The sequence below is a fragment of the Parasteatoda tepidariorum genome, chromosome 8, assembly GCF_982258835.1.
Source record: "Parasteatoda tepidariorum strain Cologne lab strain chromosome 8, Ptep-v5.0, whole genome shotgun sequence".
NCBI lineage: Eukaryota > Metazoa > Arthropoda > Arachnida > Araneae > Theridiidae > Parasteatoda > Parasteatoda tepidariorum.
Window position 1 is genome coordinate 88735807 of NC_141762.1, and position 18995 is coordinate 88754801.

The 18995-nt window shown below is 32.9% G+C and overlaps 1 protein-coding gene across 1 annotated transcript; it reads right to left on the reverse strand.

Moving 5' to 3' along the window:
• Positions 1–235: 235 nt before the first annotated feature.
• On the reverse strand, positions 236–2636 carry LOC147806517 (uncharacterized). The gene is made up of 2 exons (XM_087169307.1): positions 1214–2636; positions 236–1077 (listed from the first exon to the last, which is right to left on the reverse strand). Exons 1-2 carry the CDS (start codon positions 1307–1309, stop codon positions 820–822), a joined length of 354 nt encoding a protein of 117 aa, XP_087025433.1. The 5' UTR covers positions 1310–2636; the 3' UTR covers positions 236–819.
• Between the last annotated feature and the right edge of the window lie 16359 nt (positions 2637–18995).

Genomic DNA, 18995 nt, shown 5'->3' on the forward strand with positions numbered 1-18995 from the left:
TATTTATGTTTAATTTTTAAATTTTATTTCTTACCTACACACCATAGGACTACTTTTTTTTGCTTAATTAGGCAGAAAATTTTACATATTAATGTAATTAAATTACGCAAACATAAACTCATGCAAACTTACCAATCTATATAACACTATTATTTTTAAAAGTAAATTAAATACACACATATATACGCAAATAACAATTTAATTAAATTCTTAAATACTTATAATACAAAATTGTTTTTAACACTCATCCTCATAAAATTCAAAAGTATTTTCTGGACACATGAAATTTCTCACTTCTCTTGCAACTAAGTCCAAACGTAGATTTTTAAAAAAATTAGTTGATACATAATATATAGGCTTTAATAACAAACCTTTTTTATCTTCCCATAAATCGGAATAGAAACGTTCAGCAATTTCCATTTCCTCGAGGGAAAAGGCATAAGAATCAAATGTTTCTTCACAATGTGCCCACAGCTCTTCGGCGAGAGATTGTGGCTCTTTTAAACCCTTCTCCACGAGAAGGCCACGAATCGATTTTTTTAGCACTTCTGTTAAATATGTTTCACCGAGGCTATAGTCTAAGGATGAAGGTAATTTTTCTTCAATTGGACCCTCATAGTAGTTCTTAAATGCAGTTAAGAGATTCATGCATCGGAACACTTGGTCTAGTACACTGGCTGCAATATCCTTGTAGCGTTTAATCATTTCATTCCACTGGGCACGTGAAATTGAAATTTCTTTACAAGTCACTTTATTATCGAGTCCATATTCAAATCGCTTAAAGCGAAAATCTTTAAAGTTCTCACTAGTTATTTGAATTTAATTTTCTGGAGGCAATAATCCACGAGGTATCTCCTGCTTTGTATCTGGAACTTTCTTAACACCCATTATATGTTCAGTCCACCAGGGTCTCAAAGTGATTCCATTTCTTGTGGGGTAGTAATGTTTTTCATACTTCTTGTATTGTCGAATGTGAACCGTAGCATTACCATGAAAAGCACTAGCAACAACGAAAACATCATCCCCTATTGGAAATACTCCTTCTGGAATACAATCTTCTGCAAACTTTCCATTACTCTAAAGTAGAAGAAAAAAAAAGGAAATGCTTTTAATTACATAATAAAGATTATAATACTTTCAACAGTAAAAAAAAGAAATATTAAAATTATAAGCATATTTAGAAATATTAATTATTATAAGCGTCATTACTTACATTTGAAATTTTCGTTCTTAACTTCTTGTTGAACTCAGTTGTAGATGATTCACTTATATCTCCAATCTTTCTCTTCTCGCTGCTTATATTAACCATTATCAATGTTAAATGTGCGTCGCTACCGAGAAACGAGAGTTGTGTGCTTGTAAACTAAGAACTCCAAAATGATAATACTATAATTGCAGAGAATGCTGTTGCCATTCTAACAAAGTAAAATAAGTAATATCCAATGATAAAATTTGAAACAGTCACGTGACTAACATGTCAGTAAAAAGAACTGAATTCAATACTCATACGTCATGGACCAAGACCAACCCTGTTGAATCTTGTTTGAACTGGATATCTCACGATTCGTAGCGTGTAAAAGTGAAAATGATATTACATCATCAATTTAGAAGCGTCATTGTGGAGCCGTTGCCATTTTTATTAATATAAATAAAGTGTTGCCACAACTCTAAAGTAATATTAAAATAGAAACTGTAAGTAAAAATCAAAGTAGCTAGTTCGTAAGGCGGGCAGAAATAGTCAGTGCTGCCGTGTCATAATAAAATCAACAAAAAAGATTAAACTGAAATTTTATCCGTAACCGCGTGCGAGTTTAAACTTATTTCCTTAAAACTATAAGTGTTCCTTGTATCTGTATGCGTCTTTGGGATACTGGTTAGCGTGCCTGAAAAACCAGTATCTCATGGAAGCATTTTGCCCTGGAGATGGTGAGTTCGAATCCTCAATTAAATATGAGCATTTATATTATTTATTTTTAATAATTAAATTTTTCCAATTTAAATGAACGAAATTAGTAAATATTTTTGACACTAGATGGCACCATCAATACAAACATTTATATCTAGAAATTAGTTGCTATTTTAATCACTAGATGGCGTCACTAAATGATACCACCGAAAATTAGGCAGTGCCAGTAGATGGCACCACCGAAAATTAGGCGGTGCCAGTAGATGGCACCACTAGCTGGTACCACTCGAAAATCATGAGGTGTCAAAGAAAACCGTCTTCCTATTTTTTTAAAACCAAAACTTAATTAAGTGTTGCCATCCTTAATAGTAATTTTATATAAATGAATGTTGCCACCGCTAAAAAATAATAATAAAAAAAAGGAAAACCGAAACTTATTTTATAAGCGGGCAGAAATAAGCAAGATGACAGAAATAGGTTAAAATGGACTGTTTTTTAAAAATCGAAATCGAAACTGAAAAAGAAAATCGAAACCTATGCTTAATTATGTGTTGCCACCGGAATTTAGAAACCGAAACTAAATTAAGTGTTGCCACCGGAAGTAAGAAACTTTAGAAACCGAAACTAAATTAAGTGTTGCCACCGGAAGTAAGAAACTTTGGAAACCGAAACCAAAACTAAATCAGGAGGGAAACAACTCAACTCAGCAGCAGGAGGGAAACAACTCAACTCAGCAGCAGAAGCGAAACAACTCAACTCAGCAGCAGGAGGGGAAACAACTCAACTCAACTCGACGGCACCGTCGGCGCAGAAACTACTATAACCTCAATGTAGTAAAAACAATTTTTTTAAGAAAAATATATATAATTTAATAGTATTCAATATAAAGAAACTGATCAGTCTATAAACAATTAATGTTAACAGTGTTTTTTCAACTCAATGAGCATAAAAAATTCACAACAAAAAATTTAAAAAGCTTAAAATATGTTTTAAAAATTAAAACATATTTTTTAAATTATAGATTAGATGGATTAGAAATACGATATTAATATTATAAAAATAATACCACGAAGTACTATTTGAACGAATTATGCTTGTATTAAAAATTTTTGAACTATAGAAATTTAGTTTTCTTTTAATTAATGTATCGAAAATTTAGATTAAAAGAAAAGGGAAATTTTAAAATTAGTTACAATTTATGATAATTTTAAATTTATTCTGAAAAGTTTGATATTGACTTAAGTTATTTAAATATAAAATTTAAGTAGATTGATTTCATAAGGAATTTTCTGCTTAAAATTATGTGTACTAATTTGTTAGTTCCTCGTAAAATGGGATGAAACAGTCTATGCAAAGACACACATTGCATGCTTGGCATACCCAAAAGTTTCGTACAGCGTAATTTCCTGATGTTTTACTTTTCCGCTTCGCACATCTGCGACATCTCCTTGGAGTGGAAAGTTTTGACCTTTGGTGGGGATGACTGTTATTTCGGGAAGATGGACTTGAATAATAATTTCTGTTATTAATCCCTTGAGCAATTTCATCTATAAGCTCAATTTTGAAGTCCAACAATGTTTTTCATTTGGCAGCTGAGAAAGAGAGAATAGAATATACGCATTGTGTACAGCTGTGTCTAAAAGAAACCAACAAATATATAGCCACCATTTCCTAGACTTTCGTGAAGATTCATAGTACTTTCGCTTCTGATCAGCGTGATCAACGCCACCCATGAACTTATTATAATTAACAAACACTGTTGGACACTTTATATTAGTTACATTTCCACCTATGCGACGGTTTGCAGAAGATGTGGTGGCATATTCATTAGTAGAGAGCATGAAAATTTCTTTTTTATCTTTCCACGCTGTGCACAAAAGATTGGGATATTCAACACACTGGAAGACTTTTGAATCACCAGCTTCCAGCGTTTTACATCCTGGGGCAAAAATTTTCGGCTAAGGTTTAGAGTTCCGCAGCAAACAATATTTTTATTCAACATATCCAATAAGAGCGGCACGCTAGTGAAATATCTGTCAAAATAAATGTGATAACTGGTGTTCTTATCTAAGTAATTAGTCAAGTGCTGTGCGACATCGTAACCAATTCCTTTGCCCCTACCAGGAATTTTATCGTTTTTCCCACAGTATTCTTCAAAATTCAAAACATATCCAAGGGATGACGTGCAAAGCATCCATACTTAAATACCCCTTTTAGCAGGCTTTTGGGGCATGTATTGCACGATGCCTAGTCTACCTTTATATTTTATGATAGCTTCATCAACAGATAAATTTTCATAAGGGATGATATGGTTTTGGAAATTTCTCCTCATTTCCGTTAAGAAAGGATCCACTTTCTGCATGAGGTAGTATCCCGCATCTATTTTTGGAACATCATTTTCTCTATCTGAAAGATGAAAAAATCTCCAAATTTGAAAGAAGCGGTCCCTTGCTCATAGTTGCTTTGATCTTCAAATTCGAGAATATCGGATTTGTGGACTAATAATCCGTTATTCTCGGAATCCTTACAAGACTCATGACGAAGAGGCAAGAAATAAAGGCCCATATCTCTTCAATTTATCTTATTGGCTCCCATTTCGTATTCGACAGTTTTTTTCCCCGGTGAGCGAATTCAGCATATTTGTTGGTGTTTTCCATTACTGTCTTACACATTTCATCTGTGAAAAACAGCTTGAGAAACAGTAAGGGTGTAGATCTAGGTGCTAAATTGTGTATCAGTACTTTTCTCATCAGATACATTTTCTGTCCCCGTTAAAGAAGCCAGATCTATTTCTTCCACTTCATCTACTTCGTGTTTCTCATCTTCTTTCTTCTCCTCCTCTTCATCATTGTCTTCTGTCGAAAGAGACTGAAGTGGCTAACCATCATCATCACTGAATAGTTCATCATTCTAGTGTCTGTGGCAAATAAAATCTCATCGATTTCCGCCTGAGTAAGAGGTCTTTTTCGTTTGCTCATTTTCGCAATCAAAATTTAACTGAACTGCAATCAACTCGAAGAAAACAAGAATTTCGTTACACTATTTAACATGTCACTGGAGTCATAAATCTTCATATTTGCATTCATAACTTTTCAAGAAGAAGAATAACATTTCCATCCCAGGTTTGAAGAAAAAGATAGAAACATTAGAATGCTTTCAATATTTGTTATGTACCAATCATTCTGTCAGCAATATTTTGCTAACAATAAACATGAATTGAAACTCCAACTCTCTTTGATCTTCACCTTTGTCGGTAAGGTAAAAGGGGTTGCTCTTCACTCGGTGAAGTCAGGTACCATATGTAGAGTGCACGCTTTTAGACATGATATATATATATATATATATATATATATATATATATATATATATATATAAGTTCAAAATGAAGAATAAAACAAAGAAAAATTATAGACATATGAAAAAAAGGGGGTGGGAAATAATAAGTAAAAAAAAAAAAACAACAAACATTTTATTTAAAAAAAAAAAAAAAAGTGAAAAGTTAATTAAAAAACCGGAAAAAAATTTTTTTCTTTGTTTTATTCTTCATTTTGAACTTATCTAATGAGTGCTGTTTACTTGCAGCTTAAGCGCAATAAATGATACTTATTGTTTTTCTTAACTTTCTTAGTGTTTTCTTGTATTTATTTATTTATTTATTTATATATATATATATATATATATATATATATATATATATATATATATATATATATATATATATATATATATATATATATATATATTTGTTAATGTAAGGTGGAAAATAAACACATTCTTTATAACTAAACGAATTTCATAACACATGTAAAGTAGACAGAAACAAAAACAAAAAAAAAAACACTTATTAGTAGCAGAGAGAAGAACGTCTCTTCTCCTTGTTAAATATTCATCGTAATAATCTCGTTACCAGATCATTGTCTATTCGTTTACGTCACTATTGTTAGGTGATTAGTCATTATCGCCATCTGGCGGCGTTTATAGTTATGTTCAATTCCATGACCTTAACAACTCGGCCATCCTCAGTTGGAGCCGTCCTCGGCTATATTATTATTCAGAAAATTTATTAAGAACTCGTACCACATTCGACATCGTTGATTCGTCAGACGTCCTGAGAACCTGAAAAATACAAAAAACAAATGGAAAGAAAGGTGCATAGAAAAGAATGTTTGCAAATACCTCAAAATTCGTCGTTGGTCATCTCACACTCGTCGTTGCCTATTGCTTCGTATTTAATAAAAAAAATTAAGAAAAAATTTCACTTTCGGGATTGGTTGATTCATAATCCTGACCAAGGGGTAAAAGAAAACGGTCTTTAATTATTTTTTTATTTAGATTGCGATAATCAACACACAAGCGAGTAGCCATTTTTCTTTTTAACTAATACAATAGGTGATGCATAATCAGAACAACTGGATCTAATAATATTGTCGTGTAACCATTTCTTAATTTGATCATTAATTTCTCTTTTCCCAGCAAGTGAAAAACGACGCGATTTACTTACTGGTACATCATCATTTAATACTATCTTTAGCTTAATATCAGTATTTTCGGTTTTTTGGGGTTTATAATTTTGTGAAAGTTCAAGTAGTGCTCTGATTTCTTTTGAAATATGTTGCAAAGGAAAAGAGTTATCTGACTCAGCAACATCAATAAAATTAATGAAGTTTGCTTCCTGTTTAGGTAATAATTCAATACCATTAGCACTTATTTTAAATTCACCCTGTCTCAAAACATCAGTTCCTACAATAACATCCAAATTCATATTTGAATTATTTACCACCCATACATCTGTTTGGAATTTAATATCGTCTATCTCAAAGGGTAGATTTAAAGGAGCCAAGGGGTTGAATTTGACCCTTGCCAAAAGCAGTTAGTGTTATTTTCGCTGAGCTTATTTTAGGTTGCCCAATAATTTTGCAAACACTTTCACGTATTAAAGTTACAGAACAGCCTGTATCAAAAAGAGAATCAGAACGATGACCATTAATTTTTACAATTTTATGCATATCCTTTTTTAAATGGGGGGTATTAAGTTCATTAATCATCTCATTTTTAGTTTCGAACTTAGGAGTGGAGCATTGTGAACTTTTATGTCCAAACTCATTACAATCAGGGGCGTATATTGTTGTGAAATAATGATATGAACGGAATAGGCCATGAGATCGATTGACTTAAAGCTTTTATTGTTAGCTAAGAAGTGAGGTTTTACAATTGTGTCATCCCTTTTATAGGGGTATACAAGGAAGTAGAAGGACGATGGTAAACGTCCAATAGAATAACGAGATAGCAGAGCGGACGGCTGAGAAGACTGTTTTTGATTATTATTTGCAGTTATTATTTCCAGTGAACTTTCCCGGATCCTAAAGTATGTCAGGGCGATTACAAAATATTACGAGGAACAAGGAAACTTTTCAGATCCGTTTCTCAACATATATATGGGAGCCCCCTGAAATCCAAAATTTTATATATACAGTGGAACATCGTTTATACGACGCCGAAGTGACCACCGAAAAACGTCGTATAAACGATAACGTCGTATAATCGATTTTTACTTCTAAAACTGAAACTCACTATGTTTTCAGTTAATTTTAATGTTTATCGTGTTGATTTACATAAATTTCTAAATTAGACAAAGCAAAACAAACAAATAACCAAAGAAGAAAAATTGCAGTGAGCAATTTGAATGTATGTTAGCTTTAATTATATTTTCTTGCTATTAGTCTCTACAATGCTTTGAATAGCGAGTTGAACTTATTGCTTTCTACTTGTATGATGCAATTGTAGATTTCTAATCACGGCCAAATCTAACGGCTGAAGTGCACTTGTGCAATTTGCTGGAAAAAAAGAGAGCTTTAACATTTTCCAAAATAATTAGTATCGATGGGTGCGCTGGACATTGGTTGATGAATAGCAAAATTTTTCGTTTTTGCCTCTTCATAACATTGTTTAGTTTTTTAAGTCATCTAGTAAAAATTACGGTCGTCATCCAAGCATTCTTGTTGGCACCCTTTTCTGTATCATTCATGTTGGCAAATTACGCCAACACAAGAAAAAATAAATACACAAGAAAAAAGAAAAAAATTAAATAAACGTGAACAAAATCTAAAAACCGACGTATAACCGATTCTGTGCGTCGTATAAACGATATATTTTTACATTAAAATGAATAGGAATGATTTGGGACCACACTAAAACGTCGTATAAGTGATCGTCGTATAAACGATGCTCCACTGTATATACACGTAAAGTTAATATTCGGATTGATTTGCTCGCAAATAGTTTCCGAAAAAAAGTATAGATTGCGCTAGGAGTATCGTAAATCTAAAATATGGGCGTACAATGAAGGCGTGGCCTATTTTGAAGACCCAATCAAAATTTCGAATAGGTTCCTGTTCGAAAATTTTAGAGTATTCCAGAAATCAAAGCTTCTCGAATTCATGCGCTCTAACTCAATCTATATAAGCGGGAAACAGACAATATGCATGTAGTGTGTATGTAGCTAGCTCCAAGTCGTTTTATCTGTAGCTTTGTTTATTGGGCTAGTGAGATTCTTGGATAGCGATCATCTGCATTTTGCTGTTGAGGAATCTTAAATTTGTTATTAAGTCAATTGCATTCATAATGAAGAGACAAGCTTCTATTTAAAAAAAAATTGCAAAAAAAAAAACAGATTGTAAATAAGTCTGTTAACGACAGTACTGAAGTTGGCTGTGCTACTAAAAAATATTTCTTCTGGTGTCGAAGGTATCGGTACGGTTGATCCACATCCAGCCCCAATTACAGAGGATTTCAACCAGGTAAAAAGAAATACCTATAATATTGGGAACTGTTGTCAAAACGATTCCGTTCGTTCGTTAACAAATGAAGAAAAAATTTCGCTTGTAGAAAATGTTTGGAAACCACAACCTGCATACAAATTTCCTTGTAATTCCAGTTGTTCTACTTCAACCCATACTAGAACTTTTCAAATGAAATGGTTAGAAGAATTTGAGTGGTTAGCTTATTCTGAAGAAAAATTCTGATCTTTTCGTAAATATTGCGTAATATTTTCACCTTCCAATAGTGTAGGAAAAGGAGATCATCAAGTAACAGGGGCATTAGACACGGGCATTTAATAATTTGAAAAACGCCTAGGAAATATATTTCGTCAACATGAAAATTGCGCTTATCACAAAACATCAGTTCTGATTGCTGAAGACACAAAATCCATTGTAAAAAAAAAAGCTGACAGTGTTATCAATCAAGTCAATGCTCAAAGAAAATTGGATATTGAAAAAAACAGATAAAGATTCCTATAATACAAACTATAAGATTTTGCGGAAGATAACAAATAGCAGTGAGAGGTCAGCGTGATGGTGGACGAATAGGCCTAAAAGAACCCGAAAAAAATGACGGAAATTTTCGTTAATTAAATTTTGGTTAGCTACAGATGTGGCATCAAAATATATTTTGAATGCGTTTCCTTATCTTGGAAAAGATGAGACACGTCCTGAAGCAATGACTGTTGGAGAGCATGTAGTAAACAGACTGATGGAGCCATTTTATAATAGTGGGAGAAATGTTACAACGGACAAATTCTTTACCTCCCTGAATTTAGCTCAAAACTTTAAACAGAAAAGCATTAGTTTGGTAACAACAATCAATAGAGCAAAAAAAGAAATTCCCGCAAGCTTCAAGATGAACTTTTTTCCAGCAAAATAGTGCACTGTAATGGCATAATATTAACCTCATATCAGTGCAAAAAAGAAAAAATGTCCTTCTTCTGAACTCCCTCCATCCTAATTTGAATGCATCAAACACAGAGAAAAAGACTCCGGAAGTCATAACATATTACAACTCTACGAAATATGGTATTGATGTGGTAGATCAGATGGCAAGAAAATATTCTGTGAAATCCTGTTCAAGACGTTGGCCAGTTCTTGTATTCTTCAACATTCTTGACTTAGCAGCCATAAATGCGTGGGTTTTATATAAGGAACTGATCGATATTAACATAAGTCGCAGAGACTTTATTTTGAAATTATCAGATGAGTTAAGAAAAAAAAACATCTTGACATGCGCAAAATAATTCCTAAGAAGGACATTACAACTGATCCCAAAACGCATGGTATAAAAAGGAAACAATGCCAAGTAGCAGAGAATTGTAAAGGTAATAAAACAGTCAATATGTGTGAAAACTGCAAGAAATATATCTGTGGACCATGTACCGCAAAAGTGAAAAAAATTAGTGTATGTATTTCTTGTGAAAAAGACTGAGCTATCGCTTTTGTGAGTAAATTATTATGTATTCTAATTATTACCCCAACTACTATTAACATATCACAATTAAATAATGATTGTAACATAATAAATATTAAATAGATATTAGCCCGAAAACCTCTTATTGTGTTTAAAAAGAGTTAAAATGCATTAAATCTTATTTTAGTACAATTATTTTTTATCATTTAACCACTAACTCAATATGTTTTTTTTCCAATAAATGAATAAAATTAAATATTTTAAACTATGATTCATATGAGAGCAACATGAAAATAAAAATATCTAAACTAATATACCTTAACATTCAATTTTTATCAATGTTTTTAAGGATCGGTCAATTTGACCGCTTATGGCCGTTCGGGGTATACCGAATATTCGGCCGTCCGAGTGTTAAAATACGTTTTTAAAGTAGTTCTTTCCCACCTGCGCTGAAACAAATATTTTTTCCTAATTTTGCAGTATAATTTTTTGAAGATATTCAAATCGTTTTTTTCTCACAAGTTGCTAACTACAATTCCCGACAAAATTTTGAAAAAAATACTTAATACACTCAGTGGCGTAGCTAGGTAACCAAGGGCCCCTGGGGCAAATTAAAAAAATGGATCCCCACTGCTATGTAAACTGATTAGGTTTTATCAAATAAAAATATGAAATATATAAATACTTTAAAAATGCTAAGCTACTTAAGATCTTTTTTGTGCACTGCAGGGCAGGTAATAAAAATATTAAACAGTAACAACATAAATTACAATTAATACTTGAATTAGGTTCGGCTTATAAAACGAAATAGAGAAGATTCAAGGGACCAACTGACTAAATAGCGATTCTATTTACAATTTTTTCCTAGCTTTAGTTTTCGCAAAAGTATCAATGACTTCGTTTAAATCCAGGCCTGATGCGGTTTTGTTTTCAATTGCTATTAGCGATAAATGTCGGAGTCGAGTTTGGCCCATATTATTTCTTAAATAATTTTTTATTATTTTTTATTTGCTAAATGACCTTTCAGCTACTGCAGAAGTGACAGGAATTGTAAAGAATAGTAACATTGCTGTAAATGCTTCCGTTAGGTCGCATTCTAGCACTCCATATTTGCTCATTATTTCCTTCTTTCGCGTCCTGTCATCTTCATCGAACCCTCTTCGACGTGAGATTATTCCACTAAGTTTACAACGATTATATGATGCACGACCCTCATATATACCACCTTTTAACTCTCGCATGCGATCACTCATTCAGACATTTGATTTTTGTGATATACCATCGCAATCTGTAAATTATTTTCTCATCGGACCATGGACTATTTCATCATATTATCTTGATTGTTCATTTGTGACATACAGTAAATCTAATGTCTCACCTAGCATTTTTCAACAGCTGTTCACTTTCCATCGTCATCAGTATATACAATACATAGCAGTTTTTACAGATGGATCTAAGTTCCCTGGACATGTTGGTTGTGGGATTGTTGTGGCTGATATTACTTACAGCTACGACATTCCTGCAATTTGCTCTGTTTTTACAGCGGAAGCATTTGCTATCCTTTTAGCTTTAAGACTCGTTTCTTCGCATTCGGCTCGAAAATTTTGTATATACTCGGATAGTTTGAGTGTTTTAAGACAGTTAGAACATGTGAGAAACGAAGCTCATCCAATTTTAATTTTTATTCAACATATATTGACTTCTCTATACAAGAAGGGTTTTAAAATTTTATTTTGCTGGATTCCCAGTCATGTAGGTATTAAAGGAAATGACAAAGCTGATTCTGCTGCACGATCTGCCTCTTCTCCAATAACATTATCTGTCCCATTTTCTGATTTAAAAAACCACATTCGCAAATTTTTTCAGTGTTTATGGCAGCAACACTGGGACCTGCAAGGCGAAAACAAATTACATTCTGTTAAACCTACTTTGGAGCCTTGGCCTGCACTGCACATGCGCAGGGCAGATGTCAAACTCACCCGCTTGCGAGTAGGACATACTCGACTTACTCACCTTCATTTGCTATTTGGAGAACCTCCTCCCAAATGCAACGATTGCAACGTTTTACTCACGATTCATCACATTTTAATACTTTGTCCATGTTTTAACCAGCTTCGCCTCACCTTTTTTGGTAGCTCCATTTTATGCATAAAAGACTTGTTAGATGAAAACCATCATCCTAACATCTTTGCTTTTCTTCGCACTATTGGTATTTTAAACAGTATATAAGAGATTTATCCACATATAAAAATACTTGCATTTACACTGTTTTAGAATTCTCATCATTTTTACTTTACTTATTGTGTAATTGTACTCTATTCTACCTTTTAATATGTTTTTAAAACCGTGTGTCTGGCGCAGCATGTCCTCTCTGGACCTTGTGCCATTAAATCTTACATTCAATCAATCAATCTCATTATTTCCTTATATAATTGGTGAATGCTTGAGTTAGTTGAGGTAAAACTAGGTGGTAAATATTAATAAATTGAAGTGAAAAACTAGGGCCTATTATATCTGAATATTTTCTTTGGAATTCGTCACACTTTTGTACTTGATTCACACTTTTGTACAGATGTACTTGCAGAAGGCTAAAAAACTTGTCAATTTTTGTTTACTATCTTCTCTTTCTTGGCGTTGTTTGCGTTTAAATGCACCACTGGGTTTCTTCTTTTTATCCATTATTTTAGTTTTCTAATTTATTTAAACAATACAATATTAGATTGTGCTCGAGTAGGTAGGTACTCACTGTTCACTGACGACGTTAAAAGTAAAATAAAAGGAAAGAGAAATACAATGATACGCAACAAGTGTCGTTGGGGAGTCCCCGGGAAAAAAAAAATTATCACTGATAGTGTTACCACATTTAACGGTGGAGACTGTAATGGTTGGCAACTGTTTGGCGACCTTTTAAGGCGCACTTTTGTCATCCCGTCGGAGGGATGCGAGAGAGAGAAAGGTAGATGTATATTTGATATAATCGGGAAAGGGTGTCCCCAGGTATTCTAAGAGCTGGAGGCTCTTACTGGAAAACAATGCCTATGTCTTTTGTTTTTAACACTTTCGCTACCGGAACGCCTCGTGTTGACTGTTGTAATCTTATTTTATCCCGGACTTTCCTTGTAATCACATATTAAAGATCATTTAAGGTCGTGAGAAGAATGCCTTCTCGGACACTTACTTCCTATTGAACATCCGCTATAACCTAAACTACTAAACTCAGTGGCGCGACAGCCCATAGAGGGCCAAGGCCTACTGTGCCCATCTCAGTTTTCTTGACCTTGGGCTCTGGGGTGCAGGAGCAGATGTTCCGGTCAGGTGGTCAGCCGAACGCGAAACCCCCAGTGTTTAGTTCCCAAGCATGCTTGGTACTCATTTATCGACCCACTGAAGGGATGAAAGGCTGAGTCAACCTTGCCCGGCCCGAGGATCGAACCAAGGACCTGTGGCACGACAGCGCGAAGCGCTACCGCTCAGCCACCGGGCGTCATCCGCTATAACCATCTGATGTAATAACAGCTGTGTTGTAGAATCTATGTCAATGTACCATTTAAGTTTTCCTATTTCCTTGTATGTTTCATATAAATACCTGAATCTTTTCGTATAACATTGCATTAGTTCTTAGTTCAATAAACAAAATGTCACTGTCGACCCACGGCTTCTGACTCTTTACTTATACCGTTATCACAACACCTCGTCAACTAGACTACCGAAAACGCCCGAAGTGCCCGTGAAATTGGGTAGAAATTTTTTCCCCTTTTCGAAAAGAAAAGTGACGCATAATGAGGGAGGTGTGGCAGTAATCGTCCTTGAAGGAATTTTACGAAAAGGGGCGAGAATAGAGGGATTTTTCAACAAAAGTTTGTTTCATATCATTCTGCTCTTGTAAAGTTGCTTTCTCTTGTTTTTTTTTTTTTTTATATATATAAACGAAAATGTCTTTTCGCCGTAAAGGTCTTTCGACCGAAGAAGCTTTGAAAATAATTTTCAATGATGATACAGATGAGTCTGATTTTAATGAATCAGGGGATGATGAAGAATTTGATGATGTAGCTCCAACTGAAACCACTATTGCCCCTAACGATAGCAGTAGTAGTGATGAGGAAGATGATGAAGAAAATCCAGTAGAATTTGATTGGACATCTGACGTAAAAAATGAAAAGATTTTTGTCTAAATTCAGGGCCAAACCATGTATTACTACCCGATTCGTCACCATTAGATTATCTAAAGCTCTATTTAACTGATGAGCTTTGTAAATCACTTATGGAAAATACAAACAAATATGCAGAGTTTTGCCAAAAACAGAAAAACATAGAGGACACAAATTAGAGCCCATTGACTTCTATTGACGAATTGTGGTGCTTTTTTGGCATTTTACTCATCATGAGTTCAGTAAAAATTCCTAGAATAAGTGATTACTGGTCTCAAGACACCATATACGAAAATTCTATGGCAAAAAAACTGATGAGTAGGAACCGTTTTTTGAAAATCAAGCATTATTTTCACATCTCTGACAGAGAGTCGGAATTGCAGAAAACGGATGAAAACTAGAGATATTCGCAAAAAGTTCAGCCCATGTTTGATCAAATCCAGGAAAATTTTAGGAAGCACTTAATTCCATACAAGGAACTTGACGAAGCTTTATTGAGGTATAAAGGAAGACTTGGCATAGTACAGTATATGCCCCTTAAACCTGCAAAACGTGGCATAAATTATGGATGCTCTGTACATCAAAGCATGGGTATGTTTCGAGCTTTGATCTATATGGAGGAAAACAGGATAATATCAAGAGAAGTGGAAAAGGTTTGGGATATGACGTAGTGATGCATATGACGCAAACTTTAAAAAATTCGGGACACGTTATTTATTTTGACAGATTTTTTTTCCAGTTCAATTTTAATGTATGATTTATATCGATCGGGTCACTATGCATGTGGTACTCTTATGCAAAACAGAAAAAATTTGCCGGAAAACATAAAACAATTAAAATTAAAAAAACGATCATGAGAGTGCATCTTGGCAATGCCTTTCCTTACCAAATATGCTCTGCACAATCTGGATCGACAAGAAACAAATATACATGCTCTTAACAAACGTTAAAAATGAAAACAAAATAGTCCAAGGAAGAAAAGATTGATGTATGTTGCCCAGCATCCTTTGAAATGTATAACAAATTTATGGGCGGTGTAGATCTTGCTGATCAGAATCGTAAATACTATTCTGTTAGTAGAAAATCTTCAAAATGGTGGTATTATATTTTTTCCTTTGTAATAGACACCGCCATCAATAATGCATTTATTTTGAAAAAGATTTCAGAACAATCTAAAAGTAAAAATTCTCTTTATCATTTTAAAAATGAACTCATTCACAACATCGAAACAAGTCATCTGATTCAACGTAAACGTCCTTTTCTAGATTATTCATCAACCTCAGCTAATCATGTGCATAAAAGAAGAAAGATTGAGGGTCGTCAAAGAATCTGCATGAAATGTAAGAATATGAATAGGAAAACTCTTTCGGATAAAAGCATTCAAAGCACTTGGGAATGCGAAACATGTAAAATGTGCCTGTGTAAATCATGCTTTGATTAATTGATATTCTTATACTTTGAATAATTATATTTTGAACAATTTTTAAATTGTGTTAAATTTATATATCAATGCCATTTTGGTTTCATTAACACTGTTAGAGAGCCTTTCATTTATTTTTCCTTATTTTGAATATCATGTTTTATTTATTGTATTTAAGTTAGAAGTTTTTTATTAATTTTTTTAAAGGGCTTAAATTAGTAAATACATGGTATCGAGATATAATAAATTAAGTAATAAGCTTTATTTTGTCTTTTTATGTCACATATTATGTTAATCATAAATATTGCATAAAACACTTTTCAGTAAATTTTTTAAACTTCATAGTTTTGACTTTATAGCATAAAAATGATAAATTATAGTTTGCAAATATAAATGTATCTTTATTGTTCAGACTTTGTTTGAAAATTTCAGAAAATTTACCTCAATATTGCTTGATTAATTTATTTTATGTTGTGAATTAATAATATTCTGCGCATTGTATTGAATTAATAATATCTTCACATTGCACATTATATTTGTCTCATATTTATACCTATTTTGAATATCACATTGTATCTAAATTAAAATTTTTTTTTTTTTTTTTAAAAAAAGAAGCTTAAATTAGTATATTGTAGCAAAATGTAAGAAACTAATTAATATGCTCCATTTTTTATTTTCAAATAAAATATTTTTAAATTATTACTTTAAATATTATTTATAAAAGTTTTATTTCTTAATTTTATACGCTACATGTTTGTGACCTTATAACATAAATCACACGTTAAATTATTCTTTGCAAATATAAATATATATTTGTTGCTCAGAAATTGTTTGAATAATTCAGAAAATATTTCTTAATATTATTTGATTTATTTATATTTAAAAGTGTTAATTAAAAATATTTTATACATTAATAATGCATGCAAAATTTATGCGGCTATTTAACAATTCTGCACAAGCAGAGTTATTTATACATTTTTAATAGATTATAATACTTGTACTTAAATTTGAAATGTTTTCTTTCTACACTCTATAACAAAAAAATCGACGCACCAAGAAGCAGTTGTTCGATTGAAACAAAAATTGGTGGATAGGAAGACAATGTACAGAATAGTAAATGATTAAAATTTCAGAACAATTGAATAATTTATTCCAGAGTTACAGTAACAAGTTCAATAAGGCGTTGATCCGCCTCGAGCTTGGATACAAGCTGCCACACGGCGTGGCATAGACCGATAAAGCTCCCGGATGGTCTCTTGCGGTATTTCCTGCAAAATTCGATCCAATTGTCGAACGAGGTCATCAACATTCCGTGCCAGATGAAATCGCCTTCCCATCATATCCCAGACATGCTCGATGGGAGAGAGATCTGGCAGGCCAAGGAAGAGTTTGACAAGCTTGCAGACAGTTCATAGCAACACGTTCCGTATGTGGTCTGGCATTGTCCTGCTGAGAAACCAGCCCAGGGCGCTGCAAAAGGGACGGTAGCAAAACAGGACTTAAGATGTCGTCCTCGTACCGCTGTGCAGTAAGTGTACCTCTAATGATGATCAAAGGGGTCCAGCTGTCAAAGGAAATGGCACCCCAGACCATAATGCCTTGTTGAGAGCCGGTCTGGCTTGCAATAGTGAAGGCAGGATCCTCCCTCTGCGTCTTCAAACACGTCTTCGATGATCGTCAGGACACAGTTGGAAGCGGGATTCGTCGCTAAAGACTATACGTCCCCAATCGGCATCATTCCAGCCTGATCGAGTCGATTTTGCGCTTCTTGGTGCGTCGATTTTTTTGTTGTAGAGTGTATTTTGATTTTCGCGTCAATTTTTTTAACGAATTTTTTGATTGAAAATTATTTCTTTAGAGGTTAAAAAGTTAATATTATTTATCAGCTAAAATAAAATCTGGATTGTTTTTAATTCATTTAACGTGAAATTATTGTTTTAAAACTATTTTGTTTTTAACATTTTAAATTCATTTGTTTTTAACATTTTAAATTATGAAACTGTCTACCTTTTTATCAGAGTTTTTTGGGTTACTTACGTTGAAAAGAAAATACTAGAGTAATGGTGTCAAAGTTTTTTTTTTTAAAACATTTAATTATTTAGTTATTGTGTCTTTAAAACTATATCAATTGTTCAAAATTATAAATTGCTGGAAATTCTACAAAACTGAAAGATTACTAAATACAATTAATTATAAATCGAATTTTAAATATAAAATAAATAGGTAAACATTATTTTTTTTAAATTAGAGGGTAGGCTTTGATGCCTTAAAAAATGGTTTTTATATTTATAACAATAGGATCCAGGAGAAAAAACTGCTTTGATGGGTACCGAAACTATTCTTTGAAATTTAAACTTTATTTTGCATTTGCAGTTGGACAGCTATAAATCATAATTCACGTTGTAATGCTGTTTATGAATGCCTCGCTATTTTCACATATTCAATGCTTGTTATTACTTAGGTATTGCACTTGAAGCTGAAAGGACCCATTTTTTTATTAATTGTTAACATCTGGTCTAAGAACACGAATGTTTACTAGTTGAGAATGTTGTTGGTGTCAAAACTCTAAAAATATTTAAATCTCCATAAATTTATTAATATTCAATTTTAAATGGTATCTTCCAACGAAAGGGATTTTTTGCCTGAGTATAATCGGGAGTAAACTGTAATTTCTCATAAACTTATTCTTTCCTTCATAATGAATGTTCTATATTCAGCTGTCAGGCCACCCCTATCCTTATATTACAAGTAACTCATTCATTTCTTTAGAAGATAAGCGTTATCAGCATAGCTTCTACGGGCTATTGTTGAATGAAAAATAACATGTCATATTATAGATTTTCTCTATTTCTACTTGAAGTTGGGACTGATATCTTTGTCACCAAAATTATAGTGCGGTAGTGTAAGAAATTTCTTCTACATTCCCCTTTTCTTCTAAAGAAATTTCTTGTCACCACACCCACCACATGTTGATAAACAGATGCCGATTTCCGACTCTTCATTAAAATGCAGAAGAATTTAGTCGCATACTCAAAAAGACTAAATTCTTCTGCATTTTACTGAAGAGTCGCAGTGAAATTGGATCGTAAATAGAATTGAATCGTAACAAAAACTCATCAAATTTGAAAAAAAAAAATTTATCATGAGAATCAAAAATTTCTCTTTGACAAGATCAATGTCTCCTTTGAGTTCTGTATCAAGCTAATCATTAATAATTTTTGGATAGTTACATACAAAAAATATAACAGAATAAAAAATTAGACTAAATCGTAAATGTGAAGTT